We start from the raw sequence: 21,265 nt of genomic DNA on the forward strand, positions 1-21,265 counted from the left end.
GAAAAGGTTTTTTTTCCAATGTTCTCTCAAAAATGCTCTCGGAAATTTTATCTCTTCTCCTTTTCTTTCCGATGCCAAAACACTTCAACACTAGCGCACGCTTCAACATTTCACCATGGTCATATTTATGTTGTTCTCTTATCAAAAATCGAAAATAATAATATTCCTATCATCCGTCACCAAGGAAACAGTTCACTCAGCTAACTACAATTTGTTTGAATCAAAATTTCGCACTCTCGTGATGGCCAGCGCGCCTGTTGGCAAAAACATGAACTACCCTATTGGTACATATTTTAGGGGACAAAAAATCTGTGGTCTCAAAGCAGCGATCGTTCTCCTTCTCTCTACTCTCCATAAGTCCGCGTATGGACTCAGTATTGAATCGATAGTTGTCATTTTGAGATCAAAACCAACAAATTGAAGGTATTAAAAGCAAGAAAAACCATCTCATTCTAACGTTTTCGAAAACTGTTTGACTATATAAAAGATTTAGATAAGCCAAAAATTTTGGAGTATTTTACGGTTGGTTTGAATAATTTGGAGATATCTAGAACTCAGTTGATGGAAGTGATGGATGACATCAATTTACTTATCTTAGAATGTTCATCTGATTATACTCCTACCTATCAGGTAGTTGAAGCCGCGGATGATTTTAACTGTCATATTATAGAAGCTTCCAGGAATATATCCAAAAATGAAAAGTTCATTTGTTCCGTTTCAATGAAGGCACCACCTAAACTTCCAAAAATTGATTTGGATGGGTTTTCAGGTGATCCGAAAATGTGGCCAATTTTCTATCAGAATTTCAAAAGCTGTGTTCACGAGAATGATGATTTAGATAACACATGCAAAATTCATTATTTGATCGGTAAATTACGCGGACGTACAAAAACTTTGTGTTCTGGAATCGCACCAATAGCTGAAAATTATGAAACCATTTGGAGAATATTGGTGGATACTTTTCAGGATGAACGTCTCCTCGCTACTACATATTTCAAATCGATCATGGAATTCAAGCAGTTGAATACAGAATCTGCTAACAGCTTAGATTCATTTTTAGAAAGATTTGATGTTGCTGTTAGCGCCCTCAAGCAGCTCTCTTTGAATGATCTAGCTGATTTTCTGCTTGTTTCCATAGCATTATCCAAATTAGATAATAATACACAAAGACTTTTTGAAATGTCTTTGATGTCGAATGAAATTCGGGTACTTCTAGAAAGTGGTAGCCAGGATAATTTTCTCTCAACCGAATGCTGCAAACGTTTGAAAATCCCATTTTCAAAAGGGAATATGTCAGTCACTGGTATAGGTAACATTAGTACACCTATTAAAGGTATCGCTCAGGGTATAACGCTTTACTCTCGCTTCAATGAAGATGTCAAAATAAAACCTGATGCCTTAGTTATAGATGATCTTGCCTCCAAATTACCCGCGAATGATTTGCCTTCGGAAGATTTGAGCTTCATTGAAGATTTGCCCTTGGCAGATAAAATGGCTGAGAAAATTGACGGTATTTTGGGAATGACAACTTTTGCTGGAATTCTCAAAGGTGATAAAATAGTTGATAAATGGGAGAGTTCATTCGCACTCAACACGTCTCTAGGTTATGTTCTTGGCGGAAAATTCCCTTTATGCAATAGAACTAATGTGCCGCTTAATTCAAATGCATTTCATGTCGTCATTGATAATTCTGCTCTAGAAAGAATATTGAAGAATTTTGTGAAACTTGAGGAAGTTCCTGAACGTGAACATTTTAGTACGGAAGATTCAGCTTGCGAAGATATATTTAAAGCAACCTATTCTAGTTAAACTTCAGGACGGCATAAAGTAGCCCTTCCTTTCAAAATGGATCCCGCCAATCTGGAAGATTCATTCTCATCTGCGAGATTTTCAGCCTTAGAGAAAAGACTTTCAAAAATCCTTTACTTTGGATGGCAATTTGAATGTTTGTTTATCATCAGCCTTTGGCGTTAAAACGTCATCATTTTTGGCCTCGAGAGTAATTAAACAATTAGCCGCTGATGAATCGAAAAGATTTTCCTTATCCTTCAAAACTATTTCTCTGGATCTGTACGTGGATGATTTAACCACTAGTGTGGATTGCATGACCGATGCAAAACATTTATATTCTGAACTAACTGGAATGTTTAGGGCTGATGGTTTCGAAATAACTAAATGGCATACTAATTCGAAGGAATTGTTGTCATATATTCCTGAAGAAAAACGTTCGTGTTCGATTGTTCAATTTGACGATGAGAGTACAATTGTCAAGGTTCTAGGTCTTCGTTGGAATTCAGAGGCTGATGTCTTATCTTTCGATATAAATGACTTTTCGGCTGATCACACTCTAAGAAAACGCAACATTCTTTCGAAAATAGGTAGGATATTTGACCCATTGGGTATTTTAGGACCTGTTATTTAATCCGCTAAGTTATTTATTCGTCATTTGTGGTCCTTAGAAGTAGATTGAGATTCAGAACTTCCCAGTAATATAAAAATAAGTGGAAAACGTTTGAATCGGAAATATCGTTTTCAAAAAATATTTTTATTCCTAGATGGTTGGGATCAACCAATTAAGTTCGCATTTCACAAATTGGTTTCGCAGATGCATGTAACTCTTCATATGGTGCTGGCATTTATTCTCGTATAGTAGTCGGTCAACGAGTCCATGTTAATTTGATATATTCTAAATCAAAGGTATCACCATTCAAAGTTGTTGTCGAAATTGTTAAAATATGTTCAATCTGTGTACTGCGCTCGTGGTGGTATTGAAAGAATATATGCTTGCAATGATTCACAGATAGCGCTAGCTTGGATATCGAGTTCACCCCACAGATGGCAAACATTCGTGGCTAATCGGGTGTCATTGATTCAAACTAATATTTCTCGTAACAATTGGTTTTTCGTTCTAGGTCAAGAAAACATAGCTGATTCCATATCTCGAGGAATGTATCCTCGCGAATTCGTGGAGAATAAGGCCTGCCGCAGACATGCAATTTTTAGTTTTGCAACTGTTTAGTTGCAGAAGTGAGTACAATGCATTTATATGGGGCCGCGCAGACATGCAACTGAAAAGTTGCAGCGATTGCCTTTGTGTGCGCCCTCGAACCGCTTGCAATCAAACTGTTGCGCAACTGAAAAGTTGCATGTCTGCGGAAGGCCTAAGGACCGTTGGCTATCTGGTCCAAAATGGTAAGAATATAAAAACGAAAATTGACCTTTAGTACCCATAAAAAATATTGATGTCACCATGATTTGCCTGAAAAACAGAAACTCACCTTCATTTCTATTGCTGAAACTTCGGAAAATGTTTTCCAAGGGCGGCTCGTCAGAGGAGGCAAGGGAGGCTGAGCCTCCTCATAAAGCTCAGAGCTAAAATACATTCACTTCGGGCATGTCCTCATTTTCAGAAAGTAATTTCTATATAAATTTTCTGAACACCTGAACTAGATATTCAGATGAAAATTCGTTTTTTCGGTCCTTCGCTCATAAAAATCCAGCATAACAATCATAAAATCAACATCCACCGGCCGCGGCCGCGTCCGCGCCCGCCACGTCGAATGTGAATGTGAATATTTCCTAGGACTGCCTATTCGGACCGAGGCTGTCGGGCCTGCTGCTTCCGTTGATATTGTAACTCACGCATACGTTCTCTGAACTGGAAAACCCGAGAAATAATATCAGAGAGAAAACCTGATATTATAGCCTTAAAGGAAACAAGAATACAACCAAATACGCGATTGAACATCATGAATTATGAGATATATAGATGTGACAGAATCGCAAACACTGGAGGAGGTGTTGCTTTACTGGTTAGACGAGATCTGAAACACTATTTTAAAGGAAGATCTGACGAGTCACTAATAGAAACAGTGACGATTGTTGCTGAAATAAATCGACAAGGAGTCGAAGTCACATCGGCATATAAAAGACCCCAAATAACTTATTGGAAGAAGAAATCAACAACTTACTGGATGGAACAAACCCGAAAATCTGCATCGGAGATTTTAATTGCAAATCTCCAGAATGGAACAGCAGGATGGAAAACAGAAATGGCAGAAAACTGATAGATCTCGCTGAAAAACATGAAGCTATTGTGATGAAGTCCAGTTTTCTGAGGAAAATTGGAGTTCATCTTAGTGCATTTCTTTCGTTTTAGATTTCCGTCTTTGAAAATATTTTAATTCTCGAATATTCCGTACGTTCATTCCGATAGGCAGAGTAAATGTAAAAAACCGCTTATCTGTATTTCACGTTGTTTTTCTTACATGCCGCTGAAGATTTCGACGTTTTTCATCTGTTGATATGCGATAAACCGGAGCTGACGACGTTTTTCATTCTTGTCGCATTCTGGAATTTTCAGATTTTTACCGTGAGAGGGGATATGCCTATAAAAGCAAATTTTCCCCCCGCGACGGTCACTTTTGACTTTTACTTCAGTTCTTTTACTTCGCTTCAGTATTTTCGATTTTTCGCTTTCTAACGTGGTGACTTCTGTTATAGATTCAGTTAATTTTCGGTATTTCTTTCGCCGTTGAAGAATAATCATTTTGTGTTTGCATCAGTGCTTAGAGTTAATTTTTTAGTTTTTCTTTTAAATCCTTTGAGTTTCGAGTGCTTGAAACAAAGGAGGTAGGTCCCCGTCTGTACCGTTCAGTTTCTTTGTCAGACCTACGCCGTTACTTCCTTAACTTTGACACTGCTGTACTGTATCGTTTTCTGTTGTATTTTATCGTTCTTTACCCTGTTTCGCGAGTCTGACTTTTCCCTTCGCTATCAGTCATGGCGCGTAAGCCCTTGGGGTACTGAAGGGAAAGTTCCATCAACCCCCTGTCCGCGTTCCGCGTCATAAGTGTTAAATCCGAAATCTCTTCTTTTCTGTCAGTCATGGCGTGTTATAACCCTTGGGGCAGAGAATAAGAGATACCGCTCGTAGTCAGTGAAATCCCGTAGTTGCGCTAAAAATAGACCTTTTCTTCGCTGTCAGTCATGGTGCGTTATAGCCCTTGGGGCAGCGAATAAAAGTCTCGAACAGATCCGCCCTTATTGTGTTTCATTTCCGGAGAAATACAACTACATACCGATACCGTATAGCAAGTCCTTAGCATTCGTTCCGTCAGTTCTGGTTGGCGCATTTTTTTTATTGAACCGTTAATTTTTCACTACACCCGGTATAAATTTCATAAGTGCTCGTGACCGGATAGGATTTCCCGAATGTATGTTCGCTTATAGAATCACTCATAGTTCGTACCTACACATATCTCACTTGTACATCTAATTAGTTTCCGAAGGTGTGAATAAACTTTTACACAATTCGATTTTGACTTCTTCGTTGTCGCTACCACCCTAGACAACATCGAGCTCTGTCTCCGGCTAGCAGCTACTCTGGTAGGTTTGCTATTCTTCCTATTGAAAAGAATAGCTGGCGCTCGAGATTAGGTTTCTCCGAGTAACCACGTTACAAAAATGGCGCCCGAGCAGGGACCGTGCAAAATCTAGTAGGAAACAACAGAGGTGAGAAACATTAACCGGACAGTGAGTGAATTCCCGAAACAGTGAGTAAAACCTCCGAACATTGAGTAACTATTTCTTGAACCGAGAACTGTGAAAAATAAACTTGATCTGTGTTTTATTACCTGCCACTCTGTATTGAACTGTTATACTGTGAATTGAATTGGACTATATTCTGAAAATTTTCCTATTGTTGAAACCTATTGGAAATAATTTAATTAATTTGTGATTATTCCTTTTGCCGATTACTTTATTGAGTTATTGAAAACTGAACTGTTGTTGCGCCTTAATATCAGTGAAAATTATTCCCGATTTCTTATTATTTCTGATTTATTGAATTGAACTGTTTTAATTTCGTATTGAAGGTGAGTGAATTTCCGAACATTGAAAATTTATTGTCACAATTGGTAAAATTTGATAGGTTTGATATACCTTAATAGTGAATCACCTATTACCCTGTTGATAACTTGTCTACCTGTTTAATATTTTCTTTTGACCTGTACTGTTGAAACTTACCAATTATTTCTGATTTTTCTGAAAACTGAAATTCGATTATTGCGATTTATTTTCTGGATATTGAACTTGAAAAACTGTTTGGAATTTAACCTGTGCGTTCTGGTGCGATTCGAATTTCGGGAAATTTTCCGGACTATACGAAACGACTTGCGAGTGTGTGCGGTATTTCGCGAATATTTTCGGACTTTAGTGGGACTGATTGAAATTTTTTTTTTCGAGTAACGTTGGACTTGTAAAATTTTTAGTGTGATACATCGGGACTTAGATTATTTTAGTGCGCCGGGACTTGAACTTAGATTTTTTTCTGATACACCGGGACTTGACTTTGATTATTTTTTTTTTTTTTTGTGTGTGGTGTACCGATACCCACTTCGAACTTAAGCGAATAGGTTGGCTAACGATTAACTTACCGGGTTGGACTTAGAACTTAAACGGATTGCGAAAGACGTACCGAGTGTGAAATATTGGTGCGTTCTGAATCGGACTTAGTTGAATATAATATGTCGAACATGGATGTGAACCGGTTACTCAGTGATGAACTTACATACGAATTACAACTGAGAGGACAATCGATACCGGGTACTGTGATGACTAAACGGAGTCTGCTACGACAAGTACTTCAGTCTAATGAACCTCTACTACCCCCAACATCATTGAATCCCGCCTCCGAGATTGAGATTTGCCAAAATAAACTCACCGATTTGGTGGAATCCCTTCAGAACTTAAATCATGAGAATGCGGCTAACGAATTTTCGCGAATTTACACCCGATTAATACACATTCAAGGAAGGCTGGACTTTATTGTCACTGCAGACACAACACAGTTACAACTAGTTGGACAAATGAAGGCAACTACAGATAAGGCGTTGGAAACACTGGAGGAGCTACATAAGAAGAGTAATCGTGAACAGCCGCAGCCATCTAACCGACATCAGAAGTCTCTCTTAGATGTGGAGGTGCCCAGTTCACCTGGTGTGTCACCGATCCAACCGGAACGGATTTCAGGGCTCCGAGAGCCATCGCTTATCGACTTGGGAGATGGTGTCGATCCTCCTGTAGCGGTCGATGTCTCACATACTGGAACACCTGTAAGGAATCCAACATTAGAAGAGGTCATGAATGAGACACGACAGACATGTAGAGCATTACTGCGACAGTTACCAGCGATACCTCTCACACAGTCAAAGGACTGTGGGACAACAACACCTGACGGTCCGACACAGGGCAGATGGATTAATTCTACACGAAGGGTGTCTTTTCCACACTTACCTGCACCTTGGATAAGTTCTGACCGACCAGTCATCACAACACCTGCCAGATCAGAACCGGAGTTCCGATCAACAATACCGACTGTCCCTGTACACAAGTGGAACATTTCATTTGATGGCACTGGAAGTGTGACCGGATTCCTTGAGGAAGTGGAGAGGCTGGCTGAATCCCGTAAAGTGTCCCTGGAACAAGTTTTCGAATCAGTTTACGAATTACTACGAAAAGATGCAAGGGATTGGTTTATTCCCAGGAGGGGTACTTTCGAGGACTGGGAGGATTTCAGCAACCAACTGAAAGAAGCGTTTCTGCCTGTTAACTATGAGGAGAATCTGTTGGAGGAAATAAAAAGACGAACACAAGGACCTGAAGAAAAGCTGCTTCTGTATGTTACCCGGATGCAGAACTCATTCCAGAAACTCACCTATACAAAACCATCCGAGGTGGAGCAGATCCGACTTATCCGACAGAGGTTGATCCCGCCCTTACAACAGGCCTTGGCCTTCCAGGAGACCAAGACGTACGATGAACTTCTCCGTAAAGGAAAAGTTTTTGAACTGGTCCAGTGGCAGATGAGCCAGTACACCCGGCCACCCTCAAAACCAGGTTTCGTGGAGGAACCTCACCTAACGTACACTCCCCGTCAGCTGACCCGATATCAGGCAAATTTTTCTGTGGATACCGGAGAACAGGTTCACCAAACAACTGATCATAGGGAATCAGTCCCGTCGACACCAGCCAACCAGACACGACTTTCTCCGCCGAGGGAAAGCCGTCCAAAGCCACCCAGATCCAGAGAGTCAACAGTACATCAACAGGAATCACACCGTCCGACTTCTGGAGACAGGTCCGAAGGTCGATCCGGAAATTCAACACCGCCACCCCGCCGTCGAGCCGAAAATAGCCGCGCTGACCGGACCGAGCCACCATCAGGGAGGAGAGTGTCCTTCCAGACACAGTGTTTCCGATGTGGTGGATATGGCCACATGCGTCGAGAATGTCGCAGGCCACCGAAAATATTCTGTTCTCGATGTCAGAGGGACAACATTCTCTCACGAGACTGCCCGTGTTCGGAAAACTGAAGGGAAGATTGGAGACGGAGTCGACCACATCTCCCGGAATCTTGACTCCACTGACTCCGACCACCTGTTATGATAACCGACCGTTAATAGAGGTCAAAATAGCCGGCAAACACTTCCGAGCACTGATAGATACAGGAGCGACCAGGAGTTTTTGCAGTCAGGCCGTATCCGATCGGTGTGAAAGTAAAGGAATCACAGGACAAACAATGCACAACAGTTTTGCAGTAATAGCGAACGGAAAAACCACCGTCACGCCGAAACTGTACACCACCACCGTGCAAATTTCCGAATACACACTGCCTGATTTGAAATTCTTACTGGTACCAAGCTTACCGGTAGACATTATTCTACGGATGGATGTTCTGTCGACTTTCAAGTTTTCCGTGAATCTTAGTACCGTCGAGTGCTTTCTGGAAGGCCGACTGATCTCGAAACCGATGACTCCCGTCGAAACCACCGCAGAAGTTCACACCGCCGAAGAACACCTGTTGGAGCTGACAGAGTCTCAGAAACAAGAGCTGGAGGCATTTCTGACCGAGGAATTAAAGAAGTTCGAAGACCTGTTTGGTACAACCGACCTGATTGAACACAAGATCAAACTGAAACCGGGCACCGAACCGATCAAACAACGATATCGACTCCTAAACCCTAAAATGCAGGAGATCTTCAATCAGGAAGTGGACCGTATGCTGGCTGAGGGAGTGATTGAACCCTCCAAGTCACCGTGGAGTTCACCTGTAGTATTGGTCAAGAAGAAAGACGGAAAATACCGTTTCTGCATCGACTTCCGTGCTGTTAACCAAGTGTCTGTGAAAGATGCATACCCGTTGCCGTACATTTCTGGGATTCTGGACAAACTCCGAAAAGCGAAATACATCTCCACGCTGGACCTGAAACAAGGATACTGGCAGATACCATTAGCAAAGGAGAGCCGTCCGATCACTGCCTTCACAGTTCCGGGAAGGGGACTGTTCCAGTTCACCGTGATGCCGTTCGGTTTGCATGCCAGCCCAGCCTCCTTCCAGAGGTTCCTAGACACCGTCATTGGCCCAGAAATGGAACCGGAAGCGTTCGCTTACCTGGACGATATAGTTGTCCTGGGAGAAACTTTCGAGGAACACCTGGAGAACTTGAGAGAAGTATTCCGACGGTTGAGAGAAGCCAATCTTCGTCTCAATCCCGACAAGTGTGACTTTGTGCGAAAATCCCTAGAATACCTTGGACATGTCGTCACCTCCGATGGCATCTGTACCGATCCCGACAAAGTCTCTTCGATAGTGTCGTTGCCAATACCGAAAACCGTCCGAGAACTGCGTCGATTTCTTGGAGTTGCCAGCTGGTACCGTCGTTTCATAGAGAACTTCTCCGATTTAATTTCTCCGTTGACTCGATTACTGCAGAAGAAACATCGTTGGAAATGGGGAGAAGACCAGCAGAAGGTTTTCGAGCTTCTGAAACAAAAACTCACAGAATCTCCGATACTGGCTTGTCCAGACTTCACCCAACCGTTCGTTCTGCAAACCGACGCCAGTGACATGGGCCTTGGAGGTGCCCTAACACAAGTGATCGATGGAGAGGAAAGAGTAATCGCCTATGTGAGCCGAACACTAAACCCCGCAGAGAAAAATTACTCCGTGTCAGAAAAGGAATGTCTCGCCATAGTTTTTTCCATAGAGAAACTGCGACCGTACCTAGAAGGATTCCATTTCACAGTAATTTCCGATCACATGAGTCTGAAATGGCTAAACTCCATCAAGTCACCGTCCGGAAGAATTGCTCGATGGGCCGTTTTCCTTCAGCAATTCGACTTCGAAGTCCAGTACCGTAAAGGATCGATGAACAAAGTAGCCGACAGCCTGTCCCGAAACCCGTTGCCGTCCCTAGATTCCGTATGTTTGTCCGAGATAGAAACAACCCAGTGCAAATGGTACAACAAGAAGTTACAGGAGGTGGAAAAAAGACCCAACAAATTTTCCTGACTACGCCGTTGAAAATGGAAAACTGTTGCGACATTTCTGGGACTCATCCGACTTCACAGAAGATGGAACCGGCCAACCCTGGAAACTCTGTGTACCGACCGAACAGCGAACCGAAGTACTGAAGGAAAACCACGACTCAGAACTAGCAGGTCATATGGGAATTGCCAAGACGATTGCACGGATAGCCAGAAACTACTACTGGCCAGGGATGTTTAGAGACATTGCGAAATACGTGAGGAACTGCACATCGTGCCAAAAGTACAAAGTTTCGCAACAGAAAACCCCTGGGAAGATGCAATCACACCGAATGGCGGATGCGCCGTTCAAGGAAGTATCTACGGACATTGTAGGACCATTGCCACGGTCAAAGAAGGGAAACTCCTACATCGTGGTAATGCAAGACCGGTTCACAAAGTGGGTAGAGTGTCGTCCGTTGCGGAAAGCCACCGCCAAAACTGTTTATTCGGCCCTCTACGAACAAGTCATCCTGAAATATGGTTGCCCAAAACTAGTAATATCCGACAACGGAGTACAATTCGACGGCAGGCTATTCAAGAACAGTCTCCGAGAGCTGAACATCGCTCACCGTTTTACGACCCCGTATACTCCTCAGTGCAATCCTGTAGAAAGAGCTAACCGTACCCTGAAGACCATGATAGCACAGTTTTGTGAAGCCGATCAACGAACCTGGGATGAAAAGATAGGAGAGTTAACGTTTGCCATCAACACCGCTAAACAGGAGTCTACTGGATTCACACCGGCATTTTTGAATTATGGAAGGGAACTAGAAGTCCCGAGGGCGATTTATTCGACAAACCCCCACAATAATGAGATGAACGGAGAATCCAACCGTACAGAAGAAGAAAACACAGACATGACTTACCGTACTCAACAGATCAGACATCTCCAGGAGGCTTATGAGTTCGTCCGTACCAGACTGTACCGTGCCTTCCAACAACAGGCTCACCACTACAATCTTCGACGAAGAGAAGTCCGATACCATGTGGGAGATAAAGTTCTACGCCGGGACCGTCCTTTATCCTCGGCCGTTGACAGTTTCGCCGCCAAGTTGGCTCCGAAGTTTTCCGGACCGTTTACCGTCGTTAAAGTTGTTTCACCTGTCGTCTATGACCTGAAAGATACAGAGGGTAGAAAAATCACTAATATACATATTAAAGATTTAAAACCATTTCATGCATAATATCATCATCATCATCATCATCATGACTATTGTCATGATCCGTTAACCGTTCTATAGAAATAACCTCTGAAAGGAGGAAATCCGTTATTTTTTTCCGTTACCGAATATATATTTTTTCTGTTACCGATTATATTATTATTTTCCGTTTACCTGTTTATCTGAATAACTGTAGTTGCTCAACTAACTAGAACCAGTGCATCCAGACAATCTGTCTCCAAGAATCAACGGATAGAACCACCCCGAAAGAAGTTGAACAAGTTCCGCATGCCAACCAGTAGGGAGTTAGCCCTCCGTGCCCTTCCAAGAAACCAAGGCCACCTGCAAGGAGAAATCTCGTGAATCTGAAGCCCGTTATTAAGCATAGTTATAACCGACTACACCGTAACAATTCCGTTCAGATTCCGTACATGCACCACCGTTGACCGAAATATTGTATCTACAGATTTTCATCCGTTCAACATGCAATTATAAATCAAACCTGTTAAAACTGTCCGAAAAATCTGTTACTTATGTAAGGAATATTTGATGTTTGAACGTTAGATTCACAATATAGTCATGCGCAAAATGAAGTATTCAGGTATTCGATATGCACATGTCTATTAGTAGTTATAGTTAGTATGTATGTAGTAGGCGATTGAAAGAGAATCTGTATTCGAATATCAACGAAGAATTAAATTGAAAAAGCTCCATAGATGTTTCATTCCAAATACTCCACTCGAACACCACAATTTATGGCGACGAGGATTAAAGTGGAAATGGACTAAGTGGAAACTGTGCTAGTGAAAACCTTCAACATTTCCAGTTCCACGTGTGAGGTGATATGCAAAAAGACATTTCCAGTTCGAGAGACACTAGTCCAAATCCGGTTTCGGGCAGAGTTTCGTGGATTTACGAGTTAAATAAACAAGAACTAACTGACGAATTGCGAAAATTAGGTGAAAACGTCTCAGACAGTGAAAGTTTCGAAATTCTAAGGCGACTGCTAATAAAAAAGTGGCGCCATTTGCATGCAGGTGCAGATAACGTTTCCGACAGTGGTACAGAGAGAGAAAAACATAGCGTTCCTTCGAAATTGTCAGTGCGTGCCTCGGTGCGTGCAATAATGACAGACAATAAAATTTCGTTCACACTGAATAAGGACAATTGGGATGTTTTCATTGAAAGACTTGAACTATACTTCGAAACACAGGATATCGACGAGAAGAAATATAGTGCCGAACTCCTCACGCGAGTGTGCCAAGAAACATATATAATTTTTCGTAATTTAGTTGCACCAAAGAAAACCAAAGAATTCAAATTCGGAGAACTGGTGAAACTAATGAAAACTCATCTTAATCCAACGCCATCCGAAATTTCCGAACGCAACAAATTCTACAATATAAAACAATATCCGAGCGAGTCAATATCAGAGTTCGTCTCGAGATTAAAAGAAAATTCCTTGCACTGTAACTTCAAGGAAATTGAGACTGCTCTGAGAGATCAATTTGTTTGCGGACTTCTGCAACCTGAAACGAAAATCGAACTCTTTCGTCAAGAAAACTTGACTTTTCAAAGTGCCGTGGCCATCGCAGAGGCGAGAGAGAGCGCAGTCAAAAATTCCCTGAGTTTGAAGAAAGAAGAAACTATCCACTTCGTAGAAAAAAAAGGCTTCAAAAAACATAATAACTTCAACAACAAGGCAGACAGAAACAGTCGAGAGCGAGAGATGGGTCAACGGCAATTTCACCCCGAGAGAGAAAGGGATGGAGCATCACGCAGGTATGGGGATGGAGCGAATCGAGAACATGAAGACAGAAGAGGAAGGCAGAATGAAAGCAGTGTACGCAGACGTAGTAGTGGTACAAACGGTAACCGTAGTTCAAATGTTCAGGTAACCTCAAAAAATGTGACATGTTATTGTTGTGGAAAAAGAAATCATTTCGCTAAAGATTGTAGATATAGGTATAAGAGTTGTAATTATTGCCATACCAAAGGTCACTTAGAGAATGCATGCTTTAAAAAGAATAATAAAAATGTTAATATTTTAGGTAATGAAAAGGTAGATGAAGTCTATAATAATGATGACAGTAACGATGAGTATGATTTTTATTATTTGAACAAAAATGAAAGAAAGAATGTGAGTATTTCGACTATTTCTAATATTACGGCAGATCCTTTGGTATTCGATGTAGAAATTGAAAACGAAATTGTTAAAATGGAACTTGATACTGGTTCATATGTAAGTGTTATATCTGAGTTTACCTTTCGAAAATGCTTTCCAAACAAACAAATGGTACCTCCTCGTATGAATTTAACAACATATGATCATTCTAAATTAGCCATTAAGGGTATTATATCAGATTTGAAAGTGAAATTCAATAACTGTTATTATAAATTGGAAGCCTACATTTTACCAGGTAATGGAAAAAATTTGATTGGTAGACAATGGTTCAAAGTTTTTGGTATGTGGCCTCTTCAATTACCATCAGCTAATTCTGTGAACAATTTACAATGTGAACATGCAAATCTTATGAAATATTTTAGTTCAAAGTATCCTTTATTGTTTTCGGATAAGCAAGGGAATTTTTCAGGTAGGAAAATACAACTTAAATTGAAAGAGAATTTCAAACCGGTACAATGTAAGCCATATCGTGTGCCATTTGCCCTGAAAAGTAAAGTGAGTACGGAAATTAAAAGGTTAGTAGAAATTGGTAATTTAGAACCAGTAACAATCAGTGAGTGGGCTACACCTGTAGTTCCAGTCATCAAAGGTGATGGAGTAAGACTTTGTGGTAATTTTAAAATTACTGTGAACCCACAATTGATTATAAAGCAACATCCTATACCGTTGAAGGAAAAAGTATTTCAAACTTTAAAAGTAGGTAAGAAATGGTCTCAGATTGACTTGAAGCATGCTTTCATGCAATTCGAAATTGCAGAAGAAAGTCGAGATCCATTAACAATTATTACTGAAGATGGATTATTCAGGTATAGAAAGTTGCCTGAGGGCATTGCTTCAAGCCCAGCTGAGTGCCAGGATATACTAACGGATATATTGAAGGGTATTGATAATACGGAAGTGTACATTGATAACATATATTGTACTGGTAGAACAGACAAAGAACATTTACTCACATTGGAGAAAATATTTTTCAAATTAAATGAATATGATCTCAGGGTTAACATAAAAAAGTGTGAATTATTTAAAGAGAAAATCGAAATTTTAGGCTACTTGTTGGACCAGGAAGGTTTGAAGCCTTAACCTGAGAAAGTTAGGGCAATTCAAAATTTGCCAATGCCAAAGTCTAAAAAAGAATTACAGGCTTTTTTAGGCTTAGTGAATTTTTATGAAAGTTTCTTAGAAAATAGAGCTGATAAATTGAAAATTTTGTATGATAAACTAAAGGATGATAACTTCAAATTAGACAAGAGGTGTATTGATGCTATTAAGTGGGTTAAATATCAATTATTGTCAGGTAAAATCCTAGTCCCATATCAACCGGGTATTCAATTAGTAATTGCTTGTGATGCAAGTTCTACCGGGCTGTCTAGTATATTGTCTCATAAATTTGCAAATGGGGAAGAACGTCCAATTGCATATGCTTCAAAAATTATTCCAAAGAATGAACTTCATAGGTCAATTCTAGACAAAGAAGCAGCAGCCATTGTATTTGGGTTTCGTAAGTTTTACCATTACTTGATCGGAAATGAAGTTATACTCAGAACAGATAACCAGCCATTAAAATATATATTTGGTGAAACAAAAAATATTTCATCTATTGTTCATAACAGATTAATTCGTTGGTCATATTTTCTTGCTGGGTTTAAATATAAAATTGAACTTATATCAACTAAGAGAAATGGGAACTGCGATGCATTGTCAAGATTGCCAGTGGCTGATGATACAAGAGTTTTTGATTCCGAATTAGGAGTTTTGAATTTTTTGGGAAAAGATTGTCAGCTGATCAACTTAAAGGTAATACAGAGGGAGACTCAAAAAGATAAAATTTTAATTAGCGTTAAAAGAAAGTTAACTTTAGGTTGGCCAGATGATGTAAGTAAATTATCGGAGGAGGAAAGGAAATATTTTGATAAAAGGATTGAATTGGGAGTCGAAAAAGATTGTATTGTGAAGGGAGTGCGTGTTGTTATACCAGATTGTTTAAGAAAAGCGGTTTTAGCAAAATTACATGAATCACATTTTGGTGTAGTCAGAATGAAGCAAGTAGCAAGATCTTATTTTTGGTGGCCGGAAATTGACTGTGATATCGAAAATTTAGCTAATACATGTAAAATATGTGTGAGTAATAGTAAAAGACCTGAGAAAATATCTTTTATGAAATGGCCATACCCTACTAATGTTTGGTCGAGATTACATGCCGATTTTTTGGGACCTTTCTTTGGTCGCATGTTTTTAATTATAATAGATGCCCATTCGAAATGGCCTGAAGTTTGTGATATGGGGACGGTTACCACATCTGAGAGGACAATAGAAAAATTTGAAACCTTGTTTTCTAGGTATGGTATTTGTGATCACTTAGTTACTGATAATGGTCCTCAGTTCACAAGCTTTGAATTTAAAAGATTTCTAGAATCAGTGGATGTTAATCATTCGTTCTCGCCACCCTATCACCCTGCGACCAATGGCGCAGCTGAAAATTTTGTTCAAACTTTTAAGGATAAAGTAAATAAAATTGTTTCTTCTGGTAAAACGTTAAGAGCGGCAATAAACTTGTTTTTATTTGATTATCGCACTATGTTTCACCCAGTAACAGGCATTTCGCCTGCAGAAATAATGTTTCAAAGGCCAATAAAAAGTAGATTCAATTTGTTCACAAGTAAATTGACTGATGAAGTATGTAAAAAACAATGGAATTCGGTTGAAAAGGAGGGTAAACATAGAAAATATGATTTTAAAGTAGGAGATATAGTAATGACAGAGGTACTTGGTAATAAGAAAAAGAATGTAAAGTTAGAAGGAAAAATAATAAGAAAATTAACTCCTGTTACGTTTCATATAGAACTTAAGACTAATGGACAAATAATTAAAAGGCATGTTAATCAGTTTATAAAATTATATAATGGATTGAATATTGAGAATTGTGAGGATAAGAATAAAGCTGATTTGTTAATTAGGAGATCTGAAAGATTAAAAATGCAAAATAATACAAATTGAAATTGATGATGTCTTTGTAAATATAAAAAAAAAAAAAATAAGAATATTGTATTATAATGCTGTAATTATTAGGATTAATATTATAGATTAGGTTAGAGATATTTAGTTAGTAAGGTTTGTTGGTTAGAAATACGAATTTCTAAAAGGGGGAAAATTGTGATGTTTGAACGTTAGATTCACAATATAGTCATGCGCAAAATGAAGTATTCAGGTATTCGATATGCACATGTCTATTAGTAGTTATAGTTAGTATGTATGTAGTAGGCGATTGAAAGAGAATCTGTATTCGAATATCAACGAAGAATTAAATTGAAAAAGCTCCATAGATGTTTCATTCCAAATACTCCACTCGAACACCACAGAATATTAATAAAGGATACTGTTTCACATTTCAACTGAGTATATCCGTCTATTAATCAAATGCATCTAACCAATTTCTATTCTGAACCGAATCGAAATTATGGTAACGTCAATTTAACACTGTCTACCTGGAGAAAACACCGTCTACCTGAAAACAGAGTACAGAGAAAAACCGTTCCAAGAAGAAAAGTGGACCACGAGGAACGATGAAGATCGGAGAATTTATTGTTAGAAATTACCCACCTGCGAGTCTCCTGCCGGCTCCGAGAGTCCCAACGTCCGTATAACCAGGTCGAAAGGGGTGAACCGGTCCATTCAGTCCATTGAGCCCCACGTACCGGAGGTCTTCCACCTGTTGTAGCTCCCACGAATCCTGGGTAACCTACAAAACCACGATGGAATTCAAACATCCGCCAAACACGGTTAAATTAGGTACTCACCGGGAGGATGAAACATGGCACGTTTCCGACCAGCGATAAAGATGGATTTCCACATGGAGAAAGAAGATTTTCCACTATAATAATTGAACATCCACGCAAGATAGCGGAGACCTGCGCCGAACTGACGGACGCTGACGTTTCTGCGTGCGCATTGGAACTATCACTGCCAACCATAGAGAGGAATAGGTACTTCACTTCACTTGTAATAAGTTCTACTCTGTAATCTGTACTTGTGATCTGGTCACGTGCATTTATAGGTGGCGCGCGCGAAAGTAAGGTCATTATTTCTGGGGGTAGATAGAGTCGTGAAATTAAACTCACTATTTCATCGTAAGTTAATTTCTTCCGAGCTGAGGAGGGTGTGATGAAGTCCAGTTTTCTGAGGAAAATTGGAGTTCATCTTAGTGCATTTCTTTCGTTTTAGATTTCCGTCTTTGAAAATATTTTAATTCTCGAATATTCCGTACGTTCATTCCGATAGGCAGAGTAAATGTAAAAAACCGCTTATCTGTATTTCACGTTGTTTTTCTTACATGCCGCTGAAGATTTCGACGTTTTTCATCTGTTGATATGCGATAAACCGGAGCTGACGACGTTTTTCATTCTTGGCGCATTCTGGAATTTTCAGATTTTTACCGTGAGAGGGGATATGCCTATAAAAGCAAATTTTCCCCCCGCGACGGTCACTTTTGACTTTTACTTCAGTTCTTTCACTTCGCTTCAGTATTTTCGATTTTTCGCTTTCTAACGTGGTGACTTCTGTTATAGATTCAGTTAATTTTCGGTATTTCTTTCGCCGTTGAAGAATAATCATTTTGTGTTTGCATCAGTGCTTAGAGTTAATTTTTTAGTTTTTCTTTTAAATCCTTTGAGTTTCGAGTGCTTGAAACAAAGGAGGTAGGTCCCCGTCTGTACCGTTCAGTTTCTTTGTTAGACCTACGCCGTTACTTCCTTAACTTTGACACTGCTGTACTGTATCGTTTTCTGTTGTATTTTATCGTTCTTTACCCTGTTTCGCGAGTCTGACTTTTCCCTTCGCTATCAGTCATGGCGCGTAAGCCCTTGGGGTACTGAAGGGAAAGTTCCGTCAACCCCCTGTCCGCGTTCCGCGTCATAAGTGTTAAATCCGAAATCTCTTCTTTTCTGTCAGTCATGGCGTGTTATAACCCTTGGGGCAGAGAATAAGAGATACCGCTCGTAGTCAGTGAAATCCCGTAGTTGCGCTAAAAATAGACCTTTTCTTCGCTGTCAGTCATGGTGCGTTATAGCCCTTGGGGCAGCGAATAAAAGTCTCGAACAGATCCGCCCTTATTGTGTTTCATTTTCGGAGAAATACAACTACATACCGATACCGTATAGCAAGTCCTTAGCATTCGTTCCGTCAGTTCTGGTTGGCGCATTTTTTTTATTGAACCGTTAATTTTTCACTACACCCGGTATAAATTTCATAAGTGCTCGTGACCGGATAGGATTTCCCGAATGTATGTTCGCTTATAGAATCACTCATAGTTCGTACCTACACATATCTCACTTGTACATCTAATTAGTTTCCGAAGGTGTGAATAAACTTTTACATAATTCGATTTTGACTTCTTCGTTGTCGCTACCACCCTAGGCAACACCGAGCTCTGTCTCCGGCTAGCAGCTACTCTGGTAGGTTTGCTATTCTCCCTTAGTGAAAAGAATAGCTGGCGCTCGAGATTAAGTTTCCTCCGAGTTAACCACGTTACACTATCGTTATTGGACCTGAAGAACCAACGTACCTAGCATTCGGAAATGGATTACCAGATATAATTGATATCGCAATTATGAAAAATATCTCTAGAGAATTCTCGATAGAGACCTTGTGGGACGGAACCTCTAACCACAACCCCATCGAATTGACAATAGGAGAAGGGCCAAGAAGAGAACTAATGCAAACAAGAGAATACACCGATTGGATTAAATATAGCCATCTGATACAATCGGAGGTAACAGAAATACCAACAATCAACACACCGGAAGACCTAGAAAGAGCAGTTGATAAACTAGAAAAGAATATACTAGATGCCTACAAAAAGAGCACAAAGAAAATAACGAGACCAGCACCGATAAATCCACACGGTGATAAACCCAGAGAAATCAAAGATTTCATCAGGGAAAATCAGAGACTAAGAAAAACATACAGGCTCAACAAAACAGATATAAATAAGAGAAATCTAAACCGACACAGCCAAGTTCTAAAAAATGCCCTGAAGGACATGAGAACAAATAGATGGAACAAAAGAGTTCAATAACTAAATTCTATCGATCATTCTGCATGGACAATGCAAAAATGTCTGAGAAGAGAAAAGACTAAATACCACCTCTCCACGGAGAAAGAGGAATGGCATATACGAATATCGATAAAGCAGAAGCACTGGCGAACTCGATCGAAAGAGAATCGATCTGGAAGAACTAGTAGAGAACAACGAAGAAGAAATGGACGAACCACAGTAGAAAAACCAACTTCTCCATTTGAAATAAAAGAGATAATCTGAAGCTAGAAAAACAGAAAAGCTCCCGGAAGTGATAAAATAACGAATGTTATGTTGAAGAAATTACCTAGAAAAGGTATAGCTGCTCTCACAAATATTGCAAACGGTATAATGAGGACTGAACACTATCCGGAAAAGTGGAAAACTGCAGAAGTCATAGTGTTCAACAAACCAGGCAAAGATAAAAAATTCCCTCAAAACTACAGGCCGATAAGTTTATTGTCCGCCCTAGGAAAAGTAGTAGAAAGAGTAATCGCTAGGAGGCTTACAGAAGAAACTGAAAATCTGAATCTCATCCCAGCAGAGCAATTCGGATTCAGAAGAGATCACTCAACTGAACAGCATTTACTGAGACACACAGAATACATAACAGAAGGATTCCAAAATAAACAAGCAACAGGTCTTGTACTACTAGATGTCGCCAGAGCATTCGACAGAGTATGGCATGAAGGATTGATTCACAAAATGAGATATGCTGGATATTCAATGAAACTGTGCAAGTTGATTAGGAATTATTTGAGGAACAGAAGATTCTACGTGAAAGTGGAAGGAGAAAACTCCACGACCAGATATATGGAAGCAGGGGTGCCTCAAGGGTCAGTACTTGGGCCGTTACTGTATAACATATATATTCACGATATACCAAAATCTCCAAGTACTATGCTGACACTATATGCCGACGACACAGGAATCGCAATGCGACATCGCAAGCCAGAAATCATAGAAGGAATATTACAAGAAGCTATAGATGAAATAAATGACTGGTGTATTAAATGGAAAATAAAGCTCAACGGACAAAAGAGCCAAGCGATATTACTGCAGTAGAGGAGACTAAGAACTACAACAAATCTAGAGGTAGATGCCGTAGATGGAGAAGAAATCGAATGGAAAAACGAAGCGAAATATTTAGGTATCACCATATGAAACAAGCCGTTGACAAAACCAAGGCAACGATGAATATGCTCTACCCGCTGATAGGTAGAAAGAACCACAAGTCAAATGAGACAAAATTGAAAATAATCAAAGCCGTTGCTAGACCGCAACTGACTTATGGATCAGGTGCTTGGGGATTCGCGGCAAAGAGCCATATACAAAGAATTCAGGCAACAGAAAACAAGCTACTACGATGTGCCATAGATGCGCCTTGGTTTGTCAGGAACAAACAGATATATCGAGATTTGAAGTGGGAAACCATCACCGAATTTATGAAGAGGAAAGCTGAAAAGTTTTTCGAAACAG

The 21,265-nt window shown here is 40.0% G+C and overlaps 2 protein-coding genes across 4 annotated transcripts in view; both read left to right on the forward strand.

Annotated features, from left to right (window-relative positions):
• LOC123318284 overlaps positions 1-21,265 on the forward strand; it is a 420,831-nt gene that overhangs the window by 320,077 nt on the left and 79,489 nt on the right. The gene's annotated exons all lie outside the window — the stretch shown is intronic.
• LOC123318270 (uncharacterized protein K02A2.6-like) lies at positions 12,092-16,731 on the forward strand. 3 transcript variants are annotated; one of them, XM_044904896.1, is made up of 3 exons: positions 12,092-13,528; positions 13,583-13,671; positions 14,126-14,217. In XM_044904896.1, exons 1-3 carry the CDS (start codon positions 12,376-12,378, stop codon positions 14,147-14,149), a joined length of 1,266 nt encoding a protein of 421 aa, XP_044760831.1. In that variant the 5' UTR covers positions 12,092-12,375; the 3' UTR covers positions 14,150-14,217. The 3 variants fall into 3 exon arrangements, with proteins under 3 accessions (XP_044760831.1, XP_044760824.1, XP_044760826.1); XM_044904889.1 differs by lacking the exons at positions 13,583-13,671; positions 14,126-14,217 and adding an exon at positions 15,019-16,731 and having other exon boundaries at positions 12,092-13,560; XM_044904891.1 differs by having other exon boundaries at positions 13,583-16,731.

This window comes from Coccinella septempunctata, chromosome 1, assembly GCF_907165205.1.
Source record: "Coccinella septempunctata chromosome 1, icCocSept1.1, whole genome shotgun sequence".
Taxonomy (NCBI): Eukaryota; Metazoa; Arthropoda; class Insecta; order Coleoptera; family Coccinellidae; genus Coccinella; species Coccinella septempunctata.

Bases quoted from the DNA above. Each gene is read 5' to 3' on its own strand.
- LOC123318270 (XM_044904889.1), top strand. From the start codon at position 12,376: ATGCAAAAAGACATTTCCAGTTCGAGAGACACTAGTCCAAATCCGGTT. The intron at 13,561-15,018 runs AATAAAAATGTT...TCAGGTAAAATC, and splicing joins ATGCATGCTTTAAAAAGAAT to CTAGTCCCATATCAACCGGG.